This window comes from Chlorocebus sabaeus, chromosome 7, assembly GCF_047675955.1.
Source record: "Chlorocebus sabaeus isolate Y175 chromosome 7, mChlSab1.0.hap1, whole genome shotgun sequence".
NCBI lineage: Eukaryota > Metazoa > Chordata > Mammalia > Primates > Cercopithecidae > Chlorocebus > Chlorocebus sabaeus.
Window position 1 is genome coordinate 95,490,558 of NC_132910.1, and position 23,233 is coordinate 95,513,790.

Here is a 23,233-nt window from a genome sequence, read left to right on the forward strand (position 1 = left end):
GCAGAAAAATGGGAGGCAGGAAAAATAATTTTTTAGTCCTGAAGAGATAATTTTTTAAATGTTTAATGAAATGTTTGATTATACATCTGAGTAATTTGTATATATTCTCTATCTAAAAACCTTTCCATTTATCCATGTCTCTTGGAATAAATAAAAAAGTTTTGTTGGAATCTGAAACTTGCCTTACCTGCTATTTCTTTTTTCTTTTTTCTTTTTGCCCATGGGGGCATGAAATTTGAGCAAGATGATCTGAGTACAGATCTTCTTTCCAATAGAATAGAAATTATGTTCTCATGGGACAATCTATGGTATAACATATAATGTATTTCTTGGCATGTTTATCAAAATGTATGCAGCTTAAAAAGCAAAAAAGAAGTTGAAATTGAAATATGATTCATCAGTGAGTAAATATTTTACTCTCTACTAATTCAAATTACAGAGATAAATGTAGTTTCATAGTGACTCCCTTTAAAAAATAATATTCAAACAAACCATAACTACTATGCTCCTTTAGCCTCAGAGATAAATTTCTAGGCATAAAGAAGAATGTATGTTTCTCATGTAAATCAGAATATTTTCTCTAAAACTTTGGATTTGGATTTTTTTACATCAAATGGAGACTTCATCAGAAATAGTTTCATGCCCTTTACTTAGAATAATAAGGGACTCAGACAAGACTGTTGAAACACATAAGATACGTTTCAGAGCCACAGGAACATAACAATTCAAAGAAGAGAATCCAGTCTATTCTTTTCTTGTTCCAGTACTGAAAGCAATTTAAACATTTTCCTTAACATTCCCTTACCCCACTCAAAGGAACCAGAAAGATACTTTTCCTCACTCACATCCTCTGTAATATAATTTTAATTTCACTGGCAAACAATGATTTCAAAAGTAAAAGAATGAGGCCAGGCATCGTGGCTTACGCCTGTAATCCCAGCAATTTGGGAGCCCGAGGCAGGTGGATCATCTGACATTGGGAGTCCGAGACCAGCCTGGCCAACATGGTGCAACCCCATCTCTACAAAAACTACAAAAAGTCAGCTGGGTATAGTGGCAGGTCCCTGTAATCACAGTTACTTGGGAGGCTGAGGCAGGAGAATCGCTTGAACCCTAGAGGTGGAGGTTGCAGTAAGCCGAGATAGCACAAAGAATGGTTTGTGTCTGAGTTAGAGATGAATGTTTAGATGTTGTGACTGAATAATTCTGATTTTCCCAGACCTTGCTACAGATGATTCATCATCACTCATTATGTTAACATCACCACCATTAGGTAAACCATCCCAAATGTCTGTGTCCACTTAATACTATTTAGGAGCAGAACTAAAAAATAAAGATACATAATCCTGACTCTCCAAAAGCTACAACCTTGTATATACCTCACAATTAAAATAAATACAGTTTCACTGGATTACATCTTAATGTGAAACTCCCTAGCTTTAATTGAAGAACCATACAAGAAAGTGAGTAAGTTTTTGCACCTTTTGAAATAAAAGTATTGAGAGTCTGGGACTTTGCATATTATTTTTTGACTATAAAGTCAGGACCGATTTGTTGTGAGGATTAAATGAAGTAAACTATAAAATATTTGACAAAATAATTTTAATTATTTTGCTTACATTCCTTTGCTTTGTACTTTCATTTTTATTTTTTCTGTTGTGCCTACGTTTTTAGTACAAACTGTGTAAATCATTTTCAGAAGTAGAAGAGTAGCAGGGTGTGTTTAATGCACAATAGTAAGAGAAATATAGACTAAATCAAGGATTATTTCATGAGGGAGGACCAAATATAAATTTTAAAACTTTAAAAATGTGTAATTATAAATACAGCTTCTACTTTTCTATTCACATGATCAATTCAACACATAGAATTATATGGAAGTAGTGGTGATAAACGGGGTGGTTTTCTCCTAAAAGAGTACCCCATCTGTTGTATTTCATCATTATGAACACAGCTAGCATCAAGAGTTAGAGTTTAGAGAGTTGAGACTGAGCATCATGTTGTCTCTCTCTCTCTCTCTCTCTCTCTCCCTCTCTCTCTCTTTCTGTCCCCTCTCCCCCAGTGTTTATTTAACACATTGCGATGTACTTTCATATCTTCCACAAAAGCTAAAGATTAAGAAGGCACAACCCAATTTCATGTGGCCTCAAATTATCAATGAACGGTAACAACTTGGTAACTAACATGTATCAAATTTGCACAGAAATAAATCAAGATAAAACTTGCCCATTTAATAGTCACTCAACAAATATTTATTGAGCACCGACTCTGTGCAAAGCTCTGTTCTGGATGCTGGGGATGCAGCAGTGGATAATGAGACAAAAAGTCGGCTGGGCGCAATGGCTCACGCCTGCAATCCCAGCACTTTGGGAGGCCAAGGCGGGTGGATCACGAGCTCAGGAGATCGAGACCATCCTGGCTAACATGATGAAATCCCGTCTGTACTAAAAATACACACACAAAAAAATATTAGTCAGGCGTGGTGGTGGGCACCTGTAGCCCCAGCTACTCAGGAGGCTGAGGCGGAGAATGGCGCAAACTCTTGCAGGGAGCCAAGATCACGCCACTGCACTCCAGCCTGGGTGATGAGTGACACTCCGTCAAAAAAAAAGAGAAAAAGACATGAAGTCTAAACTAGTGTCATGAAATTTATGTTGCACAGGAGGAGGAAAATCAAAATAAATTTTTGAAAATACTGTATATAAATTGGTGATAAATGCTTTGAAGAAAAATCTAGTAGTGAAGAGGAATTTGTTGGGAGTTGGGGAAGGTGCGATTTTAAAGTGCAGTCAGGAAAGGTGATATTTAAGTACAGCCTTGAAGGAGGGGGAAAAAGATGAACCTAGTGGAGACTCACAGGAAGATGGAGCCTGTAATAGGGGCCTGGAACAGCAAGAACTTGAGACAGGAGCCTGAGTTGGGAACTTGCCTCCCATGTGTGAAACCACAAGCCAGTGAGGCTAGAGAAGAGTGAACAAGAGGGCAAAATGTTGCAGATGAGGTTATAGCAGTAAGTGCTACTGTCAGGATTTGCTTTTGCTCTGAATGAGATAAGAAGCTATTGCAGGGCATTGAAACAAAGGAGTGTGATCCAACTTACATGATCTAACTCTTTTGAAAAGAATCGCTGTGGCTGGTACATTGAGAATACACACAGAAGAACAAGAGTGGCAACAGGGAGCTCAGTTAGAAAGCTGTTACCATAATCTAGATGAGAAATAATATCTGCTTGCACTGGAGTAGTAGTGGGATATGGAAAGGAGTGACTGGAATCTGGAATTCTGGATGCACTGTAAAGGCAGACATGTGAGACTCTTGCATAATCTTTAGGCAAGTGATTTTCTTGTGGACAGATGGAGATAGATTTACATACAGAATAACTGCCAGGCAATAGGAAGTAAGGACCTGTACTGCTATAAATTTGCTTACTGTTATTTCTTTCTTTAACAGGTGAAGTTTACATTTTATCAAGCAGTAAAAGTATGACCCAGACTCACAATGGAAAACTCTACAAAATTGTAGATCCCAAAAGGTGAGATTTCTTTTTATCCCATTAAGTCAATAATTTTCTTCTTCCAGTTATTTTAGTTCATTCAATTAATGATAGGAACGTCACAATTAGCAATCAGCCAAGATGTACACTACTGCCACTTCCATATGCTTAGCACTGTCCTGAGAGGATCCTCTTCCCCTGTCTATGATGACTGATGCCACTATGCAGAACTTCAAAAGCTCATTCGTGTGGTTCTTGCTGTCATCACAGAGCAACATTATATTCATGGAATCAGAGTCTTCAGTTAAAAGCCAGACAGGGGCCCTGACATGTGAGGCAGTGGCTTAGGCTCTGGTGTTGGAAGCCATAAACCCTCCTTATTGTGAAGAAAATGAGAAAAATACTGGCAGACATGACAGGTGCTTAGTATGATTTTTGTTAAGTAAACAGGTAAGTTACTCTGGCAGTTCAACATCTGAGCCTCATTTGGAAACTATCTGAAAGCTCACAGCGCTCATGAAGACTGTGGTAACTAGACAAATATAAACTTAAGTAGGGTTTTGTTATTTGCTTCAGCAAAAGAAAGATTTGAATGTTTTAATCCTTTAAAGAATATGTTTATCTCGCCCCGGTCCTTCCCACTCATGCATCACAGCATTTATACATATGTACTTCAATCATCTTGAATCATCACTAGTCAGTTGTTAATTTCATGGATCAAACCTGAATTATCAGAAGCTGCTAAAATTATATGTTGTTGCAAAGACATTAGTCATCAATTTAGAAACAGCTAATCATAACGAAACCTGAGGATCCTTACAGACACGACTGTTGCTGAGCACTCGGACTTGTTACTCTTTAGCCACACCATGCTGCAAATTTCAGATTCCTTCTATATTATTTTCATGACTCCATTTTCAAATTTCAATTCAAGTCTTTTTCAAAAAAGTAAATTCTAATACTCTGAAAAGTTTACTAAGGGCATTTTAAAATATTCTTTTTAAATTGTAAATTGTGTGTATGTTTTTCTGAAATTTTCTCCTTTTTTATATGACAAAACGCTTTTCTGAGGGAAATGTAGGTTGACACTGGATCTTGCAGAACAAAAAGAAGAACCAGTTCTAAATGATCTCTGGGCAGTATCACATATCACATATCACAGGTTGATAACATCCCTTCTCTATTTGACTGTATACATTTTCTTTCACAGTAAGAGAAATACCCATCTATATACTACAGCAATTTTTTTTCCCTCAAATGTGAAATTAATGTCCTCCATAAGAAAAGCAAAGACATAAACAACAACAACAACAAAATCAGACACTTAGGGGATTGTTGAAGTTGGCAACCTTAAGAATAAAAATCAAACTAACATTAATTCACAAAATTCTAAAGATTCATAATGAGGTGTAGGGGTTTCACTCAGATATAATACAATTAGTTTCAAAACAGTCATTGTTATTCTATTATACTGTCTAAGTCTATATGTTTTTGCAAAGTACCTGGTAGCATTGTAATGGATTCTCTCTCCTTCTCACAAAAATCTTTCTCTCTTCATCTGGATTGTTTAGTCTGTGGCTGAGTGGAGGTGAATTTTACACCTTCAGTCTATTATTAGTGTCTAATTACCAAGGTTGCCATAAGGGACCTTGGCTTTGTGATCTTAGTTCTCCTCTAGTAGGGTGGTCTCAGAGTGACATACCTGAAGGCCTGACTTCTCATTATGGTGCCTGTTTCTGGTGAGTCATGTCATGTGGGGGGCCTGGGTTAAGATTTGTGTTTGCTTTTCAGAAGGTGGGGGAAGTAGCAGAGTCCCAAAGAAACCGTCCTTGTGCACAGACATGAGCATAAATTTCAAAATTAAACTGACTATAAGAAAACAAATGTTTTTATAAACATTTGTTGGGAGCCTCATGCTGTTTTGATTTGGCCATCAACGTTTATTATTATTGTATTTCTTCCTAGATGAGTTGAAGTTCTATATAAGCAGACACTTAAGTGTGTGAACAGGATTATTTTGGAAACAAACTAATTACAAGTATAGTGGTATTCAGGATGTCCGTGTTAGGGCAGAATTGTTTTTTCTAAAATTTTTGAGGCTGAATTTTAAGAAAGAATCTTATCAACTAAAAAAACAATATATAGACACATTTTGTTATACCAAAAATCAAACACACAAATTAAACTCTTAGGTTAATTGTATTCTCATACCAAAGCCCCCAGACTTGCTAGAATAATGTTTTCAGAATAACTTTCAAACATCAGTTGATTTGTGGCCCAAGAAGAGAAAAGCAGAAAACTGTGAAATTTTTATTTTCTGTATTATATGTCATAGAAGTTACATTCTTACCATAGGATTTATGTTTTTCCTATTTTTTTCCTACATGTGCGCATGCACACACACAATGAGGGAGTTTAGAAACCATGGAAACTATACATATAGTATCTCTTAAATCATTTTGGCAAAAACAGATAAGGTTCTAGTATTACCACCTCAGTCTGTAAGGACAATTTGATCTAAAGCTGTAAGCTACATAATCATTTACGTAAGTTTCAAATCAATTACAATGTGCAGCAACCTCAGAAAAGGATAGTGAGATATCCTCTTGTAAAAATTAAATGCCATTGTTTAGCATGAAAAAAAAAAAGAAAAGAAAAGACAATGCCTAGAACTCAGGAGTTAAGAAAAAACTGCTGAGTTAAGAAAAAACTCCACCAGGCCAGGCGTGGTGGCTCATGCCTGTAATCCCAGCACTTTGGGAGGCCGAGGTGGGTGAATCACCTGAGGTCAGGAGTTTGAGACCAGCCTGGCCAATCTGGTAAAAACTCCATCTCTAGTAAAATCACAAAAAATTAGCTGGGCATGGTGGCGGGTGCCTGTAATCCCAGCTACTCGGTAGGCTGAGGCAGGAGAATCACTTGAACCCAGGAGGAGGAGGCTGCAGTGAGCCGAGATCATGCCATTACACTCCAGCCTGGGTGACAGAGTGATACTCTGTCTTAAAAAAAAAAAAAAAAAAAAAAAAAGCAACTTCCAAGGAAACAGAAAAGGAATTAAGTTTGCCTCCATGTTAGAACATTGTACACACTCTTGGAATACCTTCAGGGATTGAATAGTCACATCTTATGGCAGAGCAGAGTTAAGGTCAAATCAACACCAATCACCCAGTTTACTCAGCCAACTCACAGGATCCAAAAATGTCTCTAGTACTGAATTCAGTATGCCTTAGCCTGGGGGGTCCTTCAGCTAGCAGTTCTAGAAAACAGATTTAGATGAACTGAACACAAAATCTTGGCAATAATTTTACTTTCACTTAGTAGTGCCATCTGAAACTAGTCAAGATTGGGAGCAAGTCTATCTGGGTCAGACAGGGAGTCAATTGGTCTGGTCTCTAAATCTTCCTTAGTGTAGCACCCAGCATAGATGATTTCACCTACTGTGCCCCTTTGTCCATCAAAAAATATGTAGAAGATGATATTTCTGTCCCTGCTGCATTCTACAGAGGGCTGTGAAGGTGTTTAAATAATATATTTTAAACATATTACATTCTTTAGTAATTTTTGTGTGTTTATTCCAGGCATTCCAGGATTATTTTCAGATGCTCTCTCAACTTTTAAGGTTCCTTTAGTTCCAAAATTGGAATAAAGACATCTATGGAGCTTCTAATAACCTTCAATAGAGCCAGGCATGATGGCTCACGCCTTAATCCCAGCACTTTGGGAGGCCGAGATGGGAGGATCACTTGAGGTCAGGAGTTCAAGACCAACCTGGCCAACATGGTGAAACCCTCTATGTACTAAAAATACAAAAATTAGCTGGGCGTGGTGGTGCATGCCTGTAATCCCAGCTACTCAGGAGGCTGAGGCAGGAGAATCACTTGAATACAGGAGGTGGAAGTTGCAGTGAGCCAAGATCATGCCACTGCACTCCAGCACTGGGCAACAGGGCGAGACTCCGTTTCAAAAAAAAAAAAAAAAACAACTCTCAATATGTAGTTTTCAAATGTCCAAATTATACCTTGGACCCTCTTTGCTAAATCCTTTCAGAAGTACATAAATGTTCCTAGGGGTGGAAATTAAAGAATTCCGACAAAGTTATGTAACTTCCAAGATTTATTTTTATAGAACACAAATTTTTTCATAGTATTGACAAATATTCTTTAATTTTTGTTTCAGATGAACTTAAACCAAATGACTTTTTTTGAAACTTTTCCAGGCTTTATTTCTCTAGGAATTTGTAAAGGAAAATTATTCTCCATCATGTTGATTTAATTACTATGTACCCACTCTTGCTATATTTTAACATATCACTTATCTGTTACCCAACCAAGTCACATAGACCATTCCCTTAATAAGTCTATAAATTAACAATGCAAATTCCAGGCTTGAGGGGTCATTTTATAGAAATGTTGTATCCCCAATCTCCTCTGTGACCAATATCAAAAAACTGCCCCTCATTCTTCTTCCCCCCATGGCCCACTTACTGCCCTTTGTTTATTGTTTTCTTAATATCTTCATCCTACTTCTTATTAGACTGGATGCTAAAGAGTGTTTTTTTAAAAAAAATCACTTCATAAGAGGAAACCAGTTCTGTTTATCCTTTGCATATGTCTCAGGGAGCCAGCAGGCAGCTCTGCCATCCCAAAGAAAGTTATACATAATAGAGCAGCTTTAGCCCAATAAGCCAGTCTAGTCCCAATTCATCAGTCAGAGTTTTATGCAAGTGGCCCCCCTGAGTTGATAAATTCCCACAGTGCCTGTTGACCCAGCTGCCAAGTCCTCTTGCACCAGGTGGTGTTTTCATGGCCACCCTGACAGTAATACAAACTGTTTAGCAGCTCCATTGACCTTTCAGCTATTAACAGGGATACAGGCTCCACTAGGGACTAGTTTTCAAACATGACAGAATTTCTTAACACTAGAGGTCATGAACAAGTATATGCCCTATAAAAGTCCATTCAGCATGGTGGATTTGAAGTCTAAGAGGCAAGGAAACATTTTCCACATTTTTGCTATCATCATTATTCTATGTATCCAGTAACCAAAGATGAATATACATGTATCTGTCTGATTATATTCTTTCTCAGTATACTAGATTTCCTGTTGTGGTGCACAATACCTTTTCAACTAACAAATCCCTACTAAGCTGCCATATAGCATCTGAAATTTTAGAGATATACTACAAAAGAATTGGGCAAGATCAAAGTTGAAACTTCTAATGAATGGATAAGCATGCATACATAATAGATGGTAGCAGCCTGAGTATAACTAAAATTGTATTCATACTTTAGTAAGATTTGCATACATGTACATGTGTACAGACATACTGAAACATACAGGTAACACATGCAATATTATGTAGAGCCATCACCTATTTCAAAATAAATAGGCACTATTATATAATAATTTGTGAAAAAAACTTTGTGTGACCGTGTTATTTTAAAGTGTTTATGTCTTGTTTTTAAAATCCATCATATGCTTTTATTCCAAATGCTGACAGATTTGTATTTATAAAACGCAAAACTACTTCTATTTCTCCCCTACTTGAAACCCTTCACTGGTCTCCCACAGTTATTAAAGATGAATCTAAACTCTTAATTTTTCCCCAACTTTAAGGTAAAATTAACGAATAGGAATTGCATATATTTACGGTGTACAACATGATGTTTTGATAAATGTTGTGAAATGACAGAGTCAAGTTAACTTGCATATCCGTCACCTTACATACTTATCATTATTTATAGTGAGAACATGTACCAGTCTTCTTGTGTGTGTGTACATATATAGCTCCTATTTCCTGGAAATGTGACATATGACCACAGCATTCAAAGAAATTCTCTCTTTTATTCTAAGTAGTCTCTCTTAAGCTATGAATTTCAAATCTTAGAATATCATATTCTTTAGTAATTGGACAGATTGCTATGAAAACTTGACTGAATTGCCACTTCAAACTGGCATTCATTTAAAAAGATATAATATGGAGAATGTGAATGATAAAGAATATATTCTTCAAAGTGAAACTTATATATTGAGTCAAAAATTCCTAAAAGCATTTTCTTTTTCAATTAACACGGCCACAACCACTGCCATGCCCACCACTGTCTCTTGTAGGACAATGCTACAAGTCTGATATTAGTCCTTTTGAATATCTTATACTTTTATCATAAGGTAGTATATCATCAGATATTGTAGTACCTTAGATAAAGACAGATTTAATGTTGTATTAGATATGTCTAAAACAGTCATGCAAATTTTTTGAAAAGATGTTTTCTAGAGAAAGATGTAGCTTATAAAGAAAAAACTGCATCTTAGCATCACTTTGTTACTAATTCATTTTGGTTGAGTTAAAAAAAATTGTTACTTAAATGACTTATTTTTGTCAACTGTGACAAATGAATGATATATGAACATCAAAATTTGGAAATTTATCAGGGTAGTCATCTTCAAAGAGAATTTGAACTGACATTCCTGTGCTCTTTCACAGGAAAGAAACTTGTTTTAAATTTCTTTTCTCCTTTAAAGCATTTAGTGAATCTTAAATTTCTACCTTTGAATGATATGCAATTAAAACACTGGTAGATCTATTGCTTTATAAGTGGGGAAATGGAGTTAAGAATTTATTTTTTGATGATTTCTAAAAGAAAAATACTGCATTCTTAAAACTTTTGAATGATGTTGTAATACAGGTGTTGTTTATTTATTATCTGCATGTGTGCGTGTGTGTACGTTTGAGACGGAGTTTTGCTCTTGATGCCCAGGCTGGAGTGCAACGGCATGATCTCGGCTCACTGAAATCTCTGCCTCCCTGGTTCAAGCTATTCTCCTGCCTCAGCCTCCCAAGTAGCTGGGATTACAGGTGCACGCCATCAAATCCAGCTAATTTTTTGTATTTTTTGTAGAGACGGGGTTTTGCCATATCGGCCAGGCTGGTCTCAAACTCCTGGCCTCAGGTGATCTGCCCACCTTGGCCTCCCAAAGTGCTGGGATTACAGACATGAACCACAGTGCCCAGCCTATTTATTGTATTTGTTAATATTAGTTGCCATTCCCCTGGGCTGTTTTCATCACAATAAAGATAGATAAAATCCAAAAAAATTTCTCTGATTATATTGTTACATAAGCAATAGTTGTGTCTAACATTTTTATCAATTATGGTTTATGAATTAAGTATTTAAGTTAAAAACTTGATTTTGGACATGAAATTCTGAACAGAATATATTTCCTTTATATTAGGAAGCAATGGCATTGGCTTTTTTATTATACCTTAATTATTTAGTTTTTATTTTTGTGCCATATCAGAGTAAGTACAGATATAATCCAAGATTCCTGATTTGAGTAGCCCTGATTTCATTAGAAGCATTTTTTGTATGTCTCCTGTGTTCAATTATGTGCCACAGAGGGAGAGAATGAATAAGAAGTTGGTCCCATCCCCTAAGGAGTTTATTTTTACTTTAAACCAGGAGATTGCATATATTATTAAAATGTAAAAATTATTATTTGAGGTAAAACACTTTGAAACAAAAATACTGTACCATAACACTGTACATTATAAATTGCCAAATTGATGATCCAGAAGTTATTGATGTCGGTAAAATCCACCATTGTTTGGTTTTCCATTTCTGTTCTGCTACAGTGTGACTTTCTTTAACACTAATAAGCTCATGTACAAAAGAGAATCTCAGCATAACATGAAAGTAGTTATGTAGCTTTTCAAGCAAGATGTAGCGAGAATTATAGGGAAAGGAACACGCCCTCAGTCTAGCTGTTGCACAGGCAGAAAAAGCCTTCTCAACTGAGCCGTCAATGAAAAGTAAGTCCCTGCACTGGGTTTCCGCCTTTCAAGATGCATCCCACAGCCTTCCATGGCTCTCTTCAGTGCACATCCTCTTTTCAGAGTTCCACTTCCATCATCATTTTGTTTTGTGTGTTTCTAATCTTTCCTGAAGCAACCTCCAGCTACTTCTGAGCTGCTCGCTTGGTTGCCCAAACTTTCTTCCAAGGTACCAGCTTTTGTTTTCATCACTGCTTTAGTTACAAAGCTGCACAGATCTTGAGGGGTCTGCCCCAAACCAATTCTTCCCATAAGCCCTTGTCTTAGTCAGCTTAGGCTGTTATAACAAAATACCTAGGTGGCTTAAACAACAGACGTTTACTTCCAACCATACTGGAGGAAATCCAAGAGCAGGGTGCCAGCATGGTTGGATGCTTGGTGAAGGCTCTGTTTCTGGTTTGCATATTGCCACCTTCTCACTGTATCCTAATATGATGGAGAGAGAAAGAAAGCAAGCTCTCTGGTCACACTTCTTATAATGGCAATAATCGTATCATGGGGGCTCTATCTTCATGACGTTATTTAAATCTCACTTCTTCCCAAAGACCCCGTCTCATAATGCTGTCATTTTGGGGGTTAGGGCGTCAACATGTGATTTTGGAGGGAAACAAGCAATCCATAACAGCCCACTTATTTTAAGTGCCATTTTGTGGAATACAATATTTTTCAGGAACATGTACATTGAATTACAGTAGAAATGCCTATTTTTTCTATATTCACTGCTCATATTATAGTTGATCAGTTTCTAAAGCTAGGATATTGCAAATATAATGCCACAAATACCTATAGCAATTTGATAAAACTGGACCTTGTCTATTTAAAAGCACGTAACATTAGAATTTAGTTTCATTAATCTTTTCTCCTAGGTTTTTCCTGTAAGATATCACACAACTTTGCATGTCCTGATTTTCCCATGGAAATATATGCATTGAGTTAAGCTGATAAACCAAAGTTGATACAGGAGATCCACATACCCTTTTAGATATTTGTGCACTGTGGTGATGTTTGTGTAGTGAGATTAATAGGACCTGAAATGAAATGTGGTTACGTTGCTACCTTTTTTCCTAAACTAAGAGGGCCAGTTCAGTGGGAAGAACACTGAACCAGGAAAGAGTTCCAGAATTCTCTGTAACTAGCTGTGTGAAAGCCACTTAATGTCTTCATACAGTTTCTGATCTTTTAAATTTAAGAATTGCAAAGTTGGCCCTCACTCATGAAAATAAAGTTAAACATGAAAAATGTAAGTGGCTTCATTATTTGCTTTTATTATGGTTGCATCTTTAACCACAGAAGAAAATTAGATGGATATTTGTGAAATTTTTGACAATCTTATTAGCAGTAGATAGTCAAACCTATGGCTCAATTCACTAAATTACTACTGCTTTTGCCTCCTTTGAAAGGTTTAGTGCCAACTCAGTTTCAAACTGCCTAGGTATTAAAGCCAAATAACACTGTTTATTAGTGAGCAAGTCAGTTCATCATGTGAGGATGAGACTTTTAAATTGCAGAAATCCTCAAAATGAAGAGAATATTAGTCACAAAGAAGACAGCCAATGCCAAGCCCCACTTGCTTTCAGGACATTTCAGAACAGAGAAATTTCTAGACACTATGTGAAAATAAGACAGAACATTACCTTTATCCATCCTAAACTCAAATTTTAGAAATATTTAGTACAAATTAAAAATCTGAATATGATTTATAAAGTACATAAATTCAGAGTTATCCTTGAATTCAAAGGTTTTTTTCCCCTCTTTATTCTAGTATCAGAGTTATTTAAGAATACATAAAACATATATTTCTGCAGCCTACATATGCTATAATGTCAAGGAAGGTATTCCTTAAAAATAAAATGAAAGCAGTAACTCTTAAAACATTTAATTTCTTGCTGTACTTCAAATAGTACTTGAAAAATACCATTAGGAAATGTATGTTGCTGTCAATACTGCCATGAAGTCCCAATAAGATCAATATTACGTGGTTACACAGGAATAGATTCCATTGGCTCTGTTCTTCTACCTGAAATATGATTGTATTATAAATATATGATTCCTCAGTGAAATTGAGTTTGTATAATGCATTGTTTTTAAAGCTGCTACAAAATGGTTATGTATAGTCTCAAAACATGCGGTAAATCCTTCAGAATACAGCATTCTACTCCTTATAGGTAAACTGACACTGAAGAAAGAAACACCAATATGACCAGGAAAAATTCAGTGAACAGCCAGATTAAAGACAATTACAAAGAAGAAAAATATCAGTTTGTATACTGCCTTTGAGAAAGGCAATAAAAAGATGACACAGCAAGTACTATACTAGCACTTATTCCTATGCCTAAAGCTCCACAGATGGGAGACAGTAAAAATTTATCCCATCATAAGAAATTTTTCACTTCCTTACCCTTTTTTAGGTAAAAGTGATGAGTATTGGCCTAAAAACAATGAGTGGTCAAGGATAATCATTGTGTATCAAATTGCTTACAGCGTGAGGAAATTCATTAAACCATAGAATCTGCTGTGGCATTCGAAGACTGTCTCCTTGTTCAGGCAAAGACTCCACGCAGTTGGAAGATTTCAGAGCATTCTGTACTTGGAAGCACCTGAATACACTAATTAAAGGCCACGTTGATTCCTCCTGGCTGGGAAATGGACCTAATTTAGAAACAGGCCTCACAAACTTGAATATGCATGTGAGTCACCTGACCATTGTGTTAAAGATTCAAAATCAGTAGATCTGGGGTTGTGGCCTGAGATTCTGCATTCTGTGGAATGAGGATTTTGACTTATCAGTTTTTCCTAACTCATGAGAATGAAAGAAAGCATGGAAGAAAAGTAGTTTTTTAAATGTTAGAGTTGCAAGGGTGCTCCTTTCCATGTGTCCCAATGTGTCTATGGATAAAGAAGTAAGACAGTTCTTATGTCACCTTCCACCCTTAAACATAAAGCTGTCTAAGAGAGGCTACAGAATTAGTACATCTTCTAATACCTCTATCAGGATTTCACACATAAGTATTACTCTTGATCTGTATATCTTGTTTTACAATAAAATGAATTCAAAATCTGGACACCTCACAAAAATTTCAGAATGAGCTCCTTTCCTTTTCGTTAGACAAAATAGATTTCTGCAGTGCTCATTTGGAAGGGTGGTCCTGCTCAGACAGGATTTATCCTCATACCTCCACACAGAATCAAAGAACTTCCCATGTATTGATTTATTTGTTCATCCCCTAAATTAAATATCATGAAATGAAAACCATTCATAATACCACTACCCAAAGACGTTCACTGTTGGTCTTAGCTATTCACAGAAAGTCATCACCTATAACGTGTGTTATAAGTAACTTATGCTTCTCATCTTCCTTTTTTTTCAAAAAAGTATCCAAATCTTTATACTACTACACAAACCAAGCCAAAGTTGTTTTCTAAGAACATTTTTTAAATTTCTGAAAACAGTGCTTTATACATTAAAGAATGTTGGACAGTTTTCTGCACTAGGGTTTTAGCATTTCATTATTTGTCATGCGTGAAGGGATTAGGAAATATGTTTTTCAGATTTAAATTAAATTCAAGGGCTATGGGGATAGCTGTGAATGAATAGGCTTGATATATTCTTTTCTACAAGCCTAAACACCCTCTTGGGTAAGTTTTCTGTTTTGAAAGTTACTCTGATTTCATTTAGTAGAGTGAAGGGTCCAGAGGTTTAAAGAGTTGTTGTTTAAAAGAAGAACGAAACAATTTAAATGATTCTAAATCTAATGTATTAATCTAATGTATCTAAATGTATTAGATTGTACATTAAAGCACCCAATTTTCCAGTCCAATAAAAATAAGTATGAAAATGGGTTAATGCATCACAGATGCATACCCTAAAATTTTGTTTAAGTCCTATCTAGGTGTATATATGTAGCACTTAAGTATATGTAAGATGGTCTATTTCAATATGACAATAATAATAAAGTTTAAAGGTACTGTTTATTCCCTTTTTGTTTCTCTTTATTCCAAGTAAAGAGGCCCTGTTCTTTTCAGTAAAAGGGAGAACGTCACCATTACAAAAAGTGATTGCAGGGGAATGGTTGGAATCATCAATAATCTTTGTCAGATGCTACCAAATATTAGAAAATTGAATTTTAATGTGTTGACTTAATTCTCACCTGGAAGAGAAGACAGTCCTATCTCTTTATCTCATGCTGACTTTGACTTCTTAACTTTCGGTTTATTTACTATGATTATAATTATTATCAAAATGTATCTTTCAGAATAAGTATAACTGTACCTTGAAAAAAACTTTAGGCAATAGAGAGAAATACAATAAATGTTTTGTGTTTATGATATGAAAGTATAGCAGTTAGATTTTAAGGATATCCCTCCCCTGAATGGCCCATATTTTCCTGATGTCTTTACACAACAACATAGAAAGGGCGCAAACACCCTTTTAAAATTTCATATTCTCATTAATTTCATTCATTCAACAGATTTTTATTAACCATCTTCCACGTGCAACACATTCTTCTAGGTCCTGGGGAGTCACAAGGGATGAGAGGAAATATTTGTCCTCATGGAGTTCATATTTCAGAGAGTGTGTTTGAGAAAGTTGCTACTATATAAATTCAATTTAATTTCTTTATTTTATTTATTTATTTTGAGACGGAGTTTCACTCTTGTTGCCCAGGCTGGAGTGCAATGGCATGATCTTGGCTCACTGCAACCTCCGCCTCCTGGGTTAAAGTGATTCTCCTGCCTCAGCCTCCTGAGTAGCTGGGATTACAAGCACCCATGACAACACCCAGCTAATTTTTGTATTTTTAGTAGAGACAGGGTTTCACCATATTGGCCAGGCTGGTCTCGAACTCCTGACCTCAGGTGATCCACCCACCTTGACCTCCCAATGTGCTGGGATTACAGGTGCAAGCCACCGTACCTGACCTCATTTAATTTAATAAACATTTATTAACTGACTTATACAGAATTTTCCTATTTCCTATGAATATGAATACTTGAAGAAGATAAAATACATGGTAGTATAAATGTCATCTCTCTATAACATCCCTTAAACTAGTTGCCTCCTCATCTGTGTTTCTATAATACTTCATGTGTGCCTGTATCACAGCAAAGATCACACTGCATTATACTTTTGTGTATGCCTGTTTGTCTTATCCTCAGTGGTCTGTGTGAGGCTCAGGACCCTGTACTATTTATGTCTTATCCCCCTGAAGAGCTCAGTACTTGCCCAAGTAAATGATTGGACTTGAAGAGGATTGAGTATGTAGCTTCTGCCCTCAGAAAATCTTCAGTGAAGAAGGAAAAAAAATAGATAAACAGCCTATTCCTGAAGAGAACCCTATAAGAGACAAGAATCTTTTATGTAAATGTTCATATTAAGGGAATCTTGATAGAGTAACAGTTTAAAAGAGAGAGGATTGATTTAATATAATAAGTACAGAATGTTATTTATCAACTATGTAGAACAAAAAAAGACAAATTCTCCTGATATTTAAATAAAACGAGGGAATTACAATGTTTGTGTATTATAGCTACACAGTCTTATATAAATTAAAGTAAACAAGCCCAGGTGTGAAATAATTACTACATCCGCAGGTAGACAAACATTTACCAAATCTTAGGGGAAAAAAAAAATTTAGAATCTTCTCCCTAATCTGAGTTTCCATATGTTTGAATGTTTGGTGAAAAATAGTCAAAGCATCAAATTGGAGTATCAGCAGGGAAACAGGGGTCAGACACTCTCCCGGAAAGAATTGCCCTTCAGTATCGGATTCCTATTTATCATGTCCTCATTCCTTTCCACAGTGCCCGTGAATCAGTGTTCCTATACTTTGCCTCAAACAGGCAACATCTTCTAGTTGTTGTTTAACAAAGTTCACCTATATACATGATCTAAATGATGCCATCTCTTTATATTCACCAGTTTAGGCATAAACCATCTCATGGGGAAGTATGTGAGAGTAGGTACCTGCAAATTTTGCATTGCCTATAACATGTAATAGATTTTTGACATACTCTATTTCTGGGTCTCTTTTCTTGAATGAGTCAGAAAGTGGGTGAGCAAGTGAGTAAGGAATAGAAATTAGATGCACAGAATTCTGCAATTTCAATGAGAATATTTGTTTACTGAATGCCACTTCGTAGATGATCATGGCCTACGACTCAGAAGAATTTCATGGCTACTGAAAAACTGCTCTTCTTGTGGTCAGAAATGCCGCCATTGTCTCACAAATAAAAGAAGAGTTTTAAATGAGAAAGAAATAGAATATACTTGGGATACTCAAGAACAAGAAGAAGAAGGCGAAGATTGTGTCCTTACTTTTCTTGGCATAGCCGTTTAACATTTTCTCTACCTTATCCCAACCCACCCTTACTCCCAGAAAGACACTTTTCAGGAACACATGGAAACTGTTAATGTTTTTTGAATAAAAATATGCTTAGTGCATAGAATGCCTGCAGGACCTTTCACAGAAATGGACCATTCCTAGATTCAAATAAGAGGCTGAATAGATTTAAGGGTGTTTTGTGAATTGTCATGTTAGCTGCAGAACACAGCACTTTCAACCTAGAGTGGCACTTTTCTTCAGGAGAAGAGCTAGGGAAGCCACTGTACGTTTTAAATATTTTTGTTTTTAACATATATGGTTTATATGGTTTTGAGTCATTGTAGAAACAGCCTGTGATCAGGCCCCAAATTATTATCACTGTTCATATTGCCATAGGGACATAACAAGGTAACCCATCTCAAAAAAGCTGAGTCTGCAGGGCTTAATTATTTGCTTGTCTCAGAAAGCTCTGTAATTTACCTCTTGAGGTTTTGACCTGTAATGGTCACCTTCTTCTTATGGCACTTAAGGTGTCCATCTGCTTGGCCATCCTAATGCTGTTGATTTGACTGTCAATGAAAGCATTTGTTTACATTCCTTAACTGAAAAGAATCTTCTCACCGCATTGTGGCACAGGTTACAGCGACTGATAGGAAAGTGCCACTGCACATTTTTTCCCTGAAGATTAGGTAATGAGCAGTTGTGACCATGACTCCAGCCTGACCCAGCTCGAATGACATCTTATTTTAAAAACAGTAAGAACCATAAAACTCTTCGGAAGGCATCTTGGTTTCCACTCTAAATGATGGCAGTTGTAGAACAATTAAAATCTATGACTTTTTACATTGCAAAGAAGATGTTTCTGTTTGCTACTTTTGGCATTCTTTTTCCTTATAGCAGGACAAAATCAAGTTTTATATATATATATATATAATCTTGACATATATATGGATCAAAATCAGATTTTATATATATAATCTTTACATGTATATGGATCTTTCTGTGCATGGAGTTTAAACTTTGACTCAATAGTATACACACATATATTACGGTCACCTTTCAAGAAAAATCAGTCTAAAAATATTATCTCAAAAGAAATGTAAAATTAAAACAAAAATTGATTCCAAACTTTTCAGGCTACAAGTCATTTTGATGAATGCCTTCAGCCCTGTACTACTGCCAACTGTGTCAATAACAAGTGAAACTATCTCAGACACTATTCCCAAACATTTTTGTAGATATGGGGGAAAAGTTTTAAGATATTTATACATCTTTACTTTAAATATTGCAATTGTTAGAAATTCATAGTTACCAAATGTGAAATATCAATTTAATTAAAGATAGTTTTCATCAATGGGTTTTGATCAGGATAAAGTTTCTTAGAATGTTTAATGTGTTTAGTTGGGTTACAAACTGGTTAGTTTGTTTCCTCACTGGTATGTATTTCCTATCCTTAGAAAGTTGTAAATCTGAGTGAGTCTCTTAAAGAAATGAAATAAAAGTCTCTCTAGAAAGTAAGAGGCATGCTTTGTAAGCCACAGAATCACTAAATTTCATTCCACTGCTGGTTTTCAACTGGAATACACTTTCAACTATTGTCTTTTAATGTAGACCTTTAATGCCTGAGGAATGCAGAGCCACGGTACAACCTGCACAGACATTGACTTCAGAGTGCTCCAGGCTCTGTCGAAACGGCTACTGCACCCCCACGGGAAAGTGCTGCTGCAGTCCAGGCTGGGAGGGGGACTTCTGCAGAATCGGTTAGTATTTCTGTTTTCACCTGAAAAGGACTGGGGATGAGTCAATCCTTAGGTACTCAAGAACTCAACACCGATTGTTTCTTCTACAATAATATAGTGTTCAAAAGTGTTTAGCCATTTACAATACTATTAATGCTCATCTGTTTCTGAGCTTGTAAGTAAAATCTTGTTCATTTTCTTAATGTAAACAATTCACTTATGTAAGTTAATTATAAATATGCAAAACCTTTAAATGACTGAGTCCTTTCAAAAAGTAAAAAATGCAAATAGCACAACTAGATAATCTCTGTGGGCCTCTCAATCCTGGGTTCTGAGATTTCACACTAGCCAATGACTTAGTGTTTGCCAAACCCCTCTCCAAGCGCTAGCATTTTCCAGACACCCCATAAATGCCCTCCCTGCCTTTACTGCTTGCTTTCCTACCACAGCAGACTAAAAACAGGGCTTTTCAGTGGGTGTTATTAAATAAAAGGGGAAAATGCAATTATCTAGAGACATATTATGAGATTTTTTCATGCTTTTTGCCACTCCCCTGTGAACCATCAACTAGGTGTGCATCTGCTCAGAGAGAGCAAAGGAGATTTATTCCAGGGTTGTTCTAGCCTTTAACTTGATAGTTACTCAATTATGTGCAGTGATGTTTAAGTTCTAGTTGGTGTAAAGTCAGAAAATCAGATAAATTTAAAAACCTAGAGTTTAAAATGTGTATGTTGAAAATGCATAATTAACAATCAGCATATACCATCACTTAGAAAACATTTTGATCTCGGTTATTTCAAATATTAAAATACTTATTGCCAATGAAAATTAAAATATCAGATTAACATTTAATATTATTTATTCATAAATGCTATCTTTTTGTTTGTCCTCAAGATGTATTTCAAAGAATTATAACTATAACTTGTCTATTTTTATATTGCCCAACAAAAATAACCAACATTTAAAATCACACATAGAGGATACATTTTAAACTTAAATTGCTTCAGCATTAATAACATTATGTGTTTGATTAATACTATGGTTATGTATCTAGGAAGGAATTATCAAAATTAAAACTCAACAGAAATGAAGTAATTACATTATTTAAAACAAACGCTTACATGTTATTGACCCATCCTCTCTACCTTTTTGTTAGTTGACCAAAAATATGAGAATCAGTATTCAAATGTAATGATATTCAAATTCCTGCTAATATATTGTCTTTCTGCTTCCTTTGCTGCCTGACAATATCTACTTTCTCTGCTTTTTTTTTTCTGAGATGGAGTCTCTTTTTGTCGCTAAGGCTGGAGTGCAGTGAGGCGATCTCGGCTCACTGCAACCTCTGCCTCCTGGGTTCAAGTGATTCTCCCACCTCAGCTTCCCGAGTAGTTTGGATTATAGGTGCCCACCAACATGCCCTGCTAATTTTTGTATTTGTAGTGGAGATGGGTTTTCACCATGTTGGCCAGGCTGGTCTTGAACTCTCAACCTCATGTGATCTGCCACCTTGGCCTCCCGGAGTGCTGGATTACAGGCGTAAGCCACCATGCCCAGCCTCTCTGCATCATTTAGTAACAGAATATAACATAAAGTGTCCATTCTGTTATATTCCCTGCTTTGCATTTTGCCTAATCTCCTATGTTACCTGAAGCCTGCTAGTAACAGCGTGTTTAAATGAGGGTGAATGAATTATCTTGAATAGAGTTGGCATTGTACAAACCTTAATAGATACTAATAATAAATTGTGATATAAATGAAAATAGACATACATTGAGTTAACAGAAAGTTTTACTCCATGAGGTACTTTCATTTTTACACTGAATCAATTTAAATAGTTTGAATATATAATATTCACCAAAACCATTCTATAAAAGTAATCTGTTTATTTGGGATGTTTTGGACCCAATCAAGAATTTTATTCACGTACTCACATTGTTTACTCATCTCCCACAGATTTAAAACATAAAATTGTTTATTTCCTGCTTATTTTTTCTTTTCCATGTGTCAAAAACAGACCCCTGGAATTTGATTAATGTATTTGAAAGGTTAAAATAACCCTGTCTTGTCAAAACATAGGGAAATGTATTGAAGGAATTTGACTCCATCCACAGTGATTGTACTCCCCAGATTTAATCAGAAAATGGCAATTTATACATCCAATTTTATGTCTCATTTTAGCAGTATATCTTTATATTCCCCATTTATATTGTAGTGGTAAAAATTCTTTAATGAATAAATTCTGTGCTGTAGGGCAACCCTGAAAATGTTGGCTCAGAACATCCTTTGTTGGCCAATTGCACTGACTCCAGAAAGGGACTTCAAAATGTCATCAGAGAGCAAAGCATATGCTGTCTGCCCCCTGGAATCAAGAGGAAGGAAGAATCCAAAGGAGTTTATATGGTGGATATTCCACCTAACCAAAATCCAAAACTGACTGTTCCTTTATGTTACATTGGAGATGCTTGAGCCTCTCTGTCTCCCCCTCAGGCTGGGTCACTCCCGTGTTGAGATCCTACCTTGAAGGAATGGGAACAGAGTTTGCGAGGCCCTCTGTAGAGAATGCTCCCGTGGAGCAGAGATTTTGAAGGACTAAAATCTTCATTTTAAATAGAGTTAATTTCACAAAGGGTTGCAACTGTTTCTCATGATCTCTGCTTCTCTAGAAATGTCTCTTGTTCTCTGCCGAGTTCAGGTCTCCAAATAACTATGGGTGTAAAAGCGCGTTTCCTACTTGTATATTTATCTTTCAGATCATTTTGTAACTATCTCCCTCCTTTTTTCCCTCACTTCCCTTATTCAGCCATATTTGTAGGTCTCATGCTCAGTCCTGTTTCTGACATACAGAATGAGAGTGTGATGTTCTTGCTCTTTTTCTCTCCCAGCAAAATGTGAGCCAGCATGCCGTCATGGAGGTGTCTGTGTTAGACCGAACAAGTGCCTCTGTAAAAAAGGATATCTTGGTCCTCAGTGTGAACAAGTGGACAGAAACATCCGCAGAGTGACCAGGGCAGGTATTCTTGATCAGATCATTGACATGACATCTTACTTGCTGGATCTAACAAGTTACATTGTATAGTTTCTGGGACTGTTTGCATATTCCTTTCCAATGGGCATTTATTTTTTAGCCTGTCATTAAAAAACAAAAAACAAAAAACAAAAAACTGTTATCCTGCTACACACTCCTGTGATTTCATTCTCTTTTATTAATTTAAAAATGATTTCCAGAAATGTGCAGATCCTCTGTGTGTATGTCAGCATGTTTGTTCACATATGCACATACACATACTCATAATCCCTATATGCGTTGTTGCTTAACAGATGATTTTTTAAAATATATACTTCCTTGGGCAGAGTAATTTACACCGAAATTCCACTGTAAATTGATAACGGATTTTTTATGTCACTAGAAGAGATTATTTGACTTCCCAGGAATTTTCTGTCAGTAATCACTAAAGTCAACTTTAATAGAGTTTTGAAACATTACTGTGCAATCTGATGGATCTAATAAAAAAGGTAATATTTTTATATTAAAGTACTATAGTAGGAGAGAATGTTTCAGAACTCCCTGATGAATTTCTAAGTGAGCAACTTGATATAAAATTGTAATCTTCATTTTTGTCAGTGTATCCAATTACAGAATGTTACACTTACCTTTTTATTGGCTGAGAAATCTGATTACTTCGTCTTGAGATTTCAAGATTGTTTTCAAGTGTTGTATAATTAAATCATAACAGCATATTTTAAAATCAGTCTTCCTAAAAAGTCTGCTTTCATTGTATATTTTATTTAACAATAGGCACTGGGTTTGTGTTACATATTTATATATTTTATTTTATTTTTATAATAT

The 23,233-nt window shown here is 35.9% G+C and overlaps 1 protein-coding gene across 2 annotated transcripts in view; it reads left to right on the top strand.

The window, feature by feature from the left end:
* Positions 1 to 23,233, top strand: part of HHIP (hedgehog interacting protein) — a 98,579-nt gene that overhangs the window by 70,125 nt on the left and 5,221 nt on the right. The window contains exons 11-13 of one of the 2 annotated variants that reach the window (XM_007999892.3): positions 3,451 to 3,532; positions 19,259 to 19,407; positions 22,269 to 22,397. In XM_007999892.3, the coding sequence (XP_007998083.1) occupies positions 3,451 to 3,532; positions 19,259 to 19,407; positions 22,269 to 22,397 (360 nt within the window). Of the gene's footprint in view, positions 1 to 3,450; positions 3,533 to 19,258; positions 19,408 to 22,268; positions 23,213 to 23,233 lie in introns of those variants that run through there. The other variant, XM_007999891.3, reaches the window with a different exon arrangement.